Below are 3,837 nucleotides of genomic sequence, written 5' to 3' on the forward strand. Positions count from 1 at the left end.
AAGCTGGCACCTGCAACCATGGCTGTTTTATTGCAGCTGCTAGCAGACAGAACACATCATACGGTTATATTTACAGTTACAAAAGTTATGATGTACCACCGTTTCTTAATGCAATGTGCACCATTAATCCTGCTTCACATCTTTAAATACTGGGCTCAAAGTACCCTGAATGCAAAGAAGAGGCACATCAGTGAAGAGGGGATAGATCTGTACAGATGGGCAAGAGTCTCTCTGAGGAGATTAAGGATGGTGTGCAGATAAACTGGCTGCTTTTCTTCAACATGGAGAGAAGATCCTCTCATCCAACTTTATTTGCTCTTGTCATCAAGACCACTTTCAGCTCTCAAGGCCTGGCTGCTGGCAGAAATAAAGTTAACCCAATGCTGCAGGTCCTCTGGGAACTCAGGGGGCTCCACCTGGAAGCAGGAAAACACAGGATTATTGTCATTTACTGTCACAGGGAAAAAGATTCATCCCTTCAGCTTTTAGCTACTATCTTACCTTTCTTTTACACAGGTGCTGCAAGATCTTGTCTGGACTGCTGCGTATCACACTTTGCTTGCAGTACATCACGGCACACACCAGCTTGTCTTTTCTGGACACGAACCTTTGCTCCAGGTAAAAAGCTTTGTCATCCCAAGTGACGATCCGACTGCACAGATCATAACCCTCTCCTATACACAGAGCCCTGCGGTAGCGAATGGTGGTGGCCCCTACTACCATGTTGGCTCTCAGGGCCCGCACCGCTTTGAACACACCGTTGCGCGTGTAGAGAGAAAAGCGGGCAAAGTCGCACTCCCGGAGGTACCGAGCATTGTTCATGTGGCACATGTCAATGTCGCGTGGAGTGACGAGTCCCGTCACGACCTGCTCTCCTGTGACGTCCCATACTGGAGGTTGAAACCAGGCCTTCAAGATCACGGCGCCAGCTCGCAGGAAGTACCACACATCCAGAGAGCAGAAGAGAACCACTAAGGCAGCCAGGACCCACGCTACCCACCACATTTCTGGAAAGTCAGGACAGACAGAGACAAACAATGAGTGCGATGTTGTTTATTTCTAAATTAGAAGTACAGAACAGAATAGACGTGTATATTATTTTCATAAATCCTAGTATCTGGTTTTAATTGGTCCAAAAGTCGGAAGAAAAAGCCCCCCCAAGTTCACGTGTTTTTTTTTGTGTGCAGTGTACAGCTATATTTAACCAGATTTCATTTGTAGATCCACGTTTTTATGCCTTAAGAGCTGCATGTTTTTGCATGGATGTCTTTCACTTCTGTTTATCTTGAAACAGAGCTTTTTTTATATATATATATTTTATTAGTCTTCTTTGTTTCTAAAGTTTCTAAAACTTTAAGCAGAAGAGTCCTTATAAACATGTGTCACCAATTCTCAGTTGTATTCATCTTTACTGGACTTTTTACATGAACAACCTTTCACCATCCAGCACACATAAACCTCAGACCTCATTATCTAGTTTCCTGCTACTTTTAAATGGGTATCTGCTTCAAATAGATAAACTAAGATGTCTGTCATGTGGTATGTTTTGTATTCAGGGGGTCAATCAGTATTTTTAGCTCAGGTTTGTTGGACCAGGGGATTCATATAAGACCTTTGTGGATGATGATGATGATGATGATAAATAAAGAATATCCCAAGTTTTGAACATCTCTGCAACTTTAATACTGACCAATATGCACTGGTTTGTTCCATAATGTTCTCAAACAAACCTCTACGGCCTTCATAGAACAGCTGCTTTTCGACTTGGATTAAATTCTATACAGATGAAATGAATTATCAATTAGAGCTGATCACTATACGGAAATTATGGTAATTTTGTTCATTGTAAATACTTGGACAGCAATAAATATTAGATCATCATATAAGTAGAAAGAAAGCAGTCACAGTTTTTATAAATGTTTTTTTATCTAGTGGTCCATAATTAGTAAGTAGCTAACCAATGCAATGTATGCAAAAGTGTTTTACTGCCAAAACACTTGTTTCTTTAGCAGACAGTATTTTGTGAAGCTTCTTTTTTTTTTAACCAGTGGAAATTGCAATTAAAAACAATTATTTTGGCCCTCCAGGTGAGCTGGTCCTCTGTCTCTGTGCTTCTTTCTGATTCTCTGCTTCCATCTCCTTGAACTCCAGTCGGCCTCAGCAGATGGCCGCTCACACCGAGCCTGGTTCTGCTCGAGGTTTCTTCCTGTTAAAAGGGAGTTTTTCCTCTCCACTGTCGCTACAAGCATGCTTAGTGTGAGGGATTGCATCCGAGTCAATAAAATCAACTGGTTTTCCTTAGATAGAAAACTTTGAATCAATTTGACTGTATGATCTGGTTAAATTGTAAAGTGCCTTGAGATGACTGGGGTTGTGAATCGACACTATATAAATAAACTGAATTGACAAACCCTTATTAAAGTCACCCCAACCTTCCTGTATCAGAGAAATCCTAGCTTTCTTGCTCATACTTGGACAGTTTGCATATTTCATATTTGTCTGTGAAAATCAGTAATTCTGACTCCACCAAACAAGCACTGGTTGCTTTTAATAAGGTGCTCATACTTGAACAACTCTATATTAATCCAGTTTAATTTTAAACACTTATGAAAAATGTGTCACACGAATAGTTCTATAAGCTGCATAAGTACATTTGTTTGAAACTCGGGAGCCTTTAAAATCAGTGACTTTAAACTACATATAATCTTATTCTTTCTTTGATCTAACTGGAATTCTTGGATTTTTAGTTTATCCCGATAGGAAGCTGCAACAAAGCCCAAACTTTCCACAAAATAAGAGTCTGAGAACAGGTTCTGCCAGTAAAGCAGGCTTTCCCTGCATTAGCCGTTTGTCTTAACGGCACGAAGTTTTAGCGAATTTGAGATTTTCAGTGATAGAAATATTTTTCCAAAGCTGGTAAAAGCAGTTATGAATCAGGGCCGCGAACCAAAAACACCCACATATTGTCAATCTTAGTTTGATTAGCAGTCAGAAATAAAATTCCCCAAATGAAAATGACCATGTTATTGTCATGCTAACACCATAGTAGCACATTAAAATTATGAAGGATTGGTTTGTAGCGAAGACAGTGCGAAACTACTTAATATTCACATATGTGTGTAAAGTTCAATCTTACCTGTCGGGTGTCAGTTACTGTCAAGGAGCTGGAAACTGCGGCGTCTGCACAGTACAACTTAACTTGTAAAGAACTTCCGGTAATACTTTTCAGAATAAAACCACAACAGCAAGTAACTTCTTACAAAACACAGAAATTAGCATAGGAAAAGTACCTTTCAATTACTGTTCTTATCAAGACTAACGCCAGAGGCTGTGAGGAGGTAGGGGTAAAATGTATATATATTTCGCTGACATATACTTTTAAACTAACATTTACTTTGACAGACTGAGATGGACTCACTTCCTGTAACCGAAAATACATACAGGCGAAAGGAGAGATCTGATTGGTTCGTTGGTTAAACCTCAGTGATACCTTTAGGCCAATAGCATTATTCAATGTCTTCATTACTTAAATTGTCAAGATTATAATTTTTTTAAATGCAATTTCTTTAATGATGCTTAAACATTATCCCAAGAATAACTGCATGAAAAGCAATACAATGTGGATTTTTTTTAAATGTACAGCAAAACAAAATACTTTCACAACAGTATTTTACAAAATTCATATTACAAGCACAATTAATAGAACATTGTAATAAATTATAAATTACTTTCTCTAGGTTGCTATTCAGTCCAAGTTTAATGTAAGCTTCAAAGGGTTCAGCATAGTAGTCAGATCTTTCAGATTTTTTATGTGATTTAACTTCTTCAATAACAAAA

The 3,837-nt window shown here is 38.6% G+C and overlaps 1 protein-coding gene across 1 annotated transcript; it reads right to left on the reverse strand.

The window, feature by feature from the left end:
• On the reverse strand, positions 1-3,223 carry LOC107081691 (protein THEM6-like). The gene is made up of 3 exons (XM_015369881.1): positions 3,137-3,223; positions 502-1,007; positions 1-416 (listed from the first exon to the last, which is right to left on the reverse strand). Exons 2-3 carry the CDS (start codon positions 1,003-1,005, stop codon positions 309-311), a joined length of 612 nt encoding a protein of 203 aa, XP_015225367.1. The 5' UTR covers positions 1,006-1,007; positions 3,137-3,223; the 3' UTR covers positions 1-308.
• Positions 3,224-3,837: the final 614 nt, after the last annotated feature.

The sequence above is a fragment of the Cyprinodon variegatus genome, unplaced genomic scaffold (assembly GCF_000732505.1).
Source record: "Cyprinodon variegatus isolate N-32 unplaced genomic scaffold, C_variegatus-1.0 Scaffold39, whole genome shotgun sequence".
In the NCBI taxonomy this organism is placed as follows: Eukaryota; Metazoa; Chordata; class Actinopteri; order Cyprinodontiformes; family Cyprinodontidae; genus Cyprinodon; species Cyprinodon variegatus.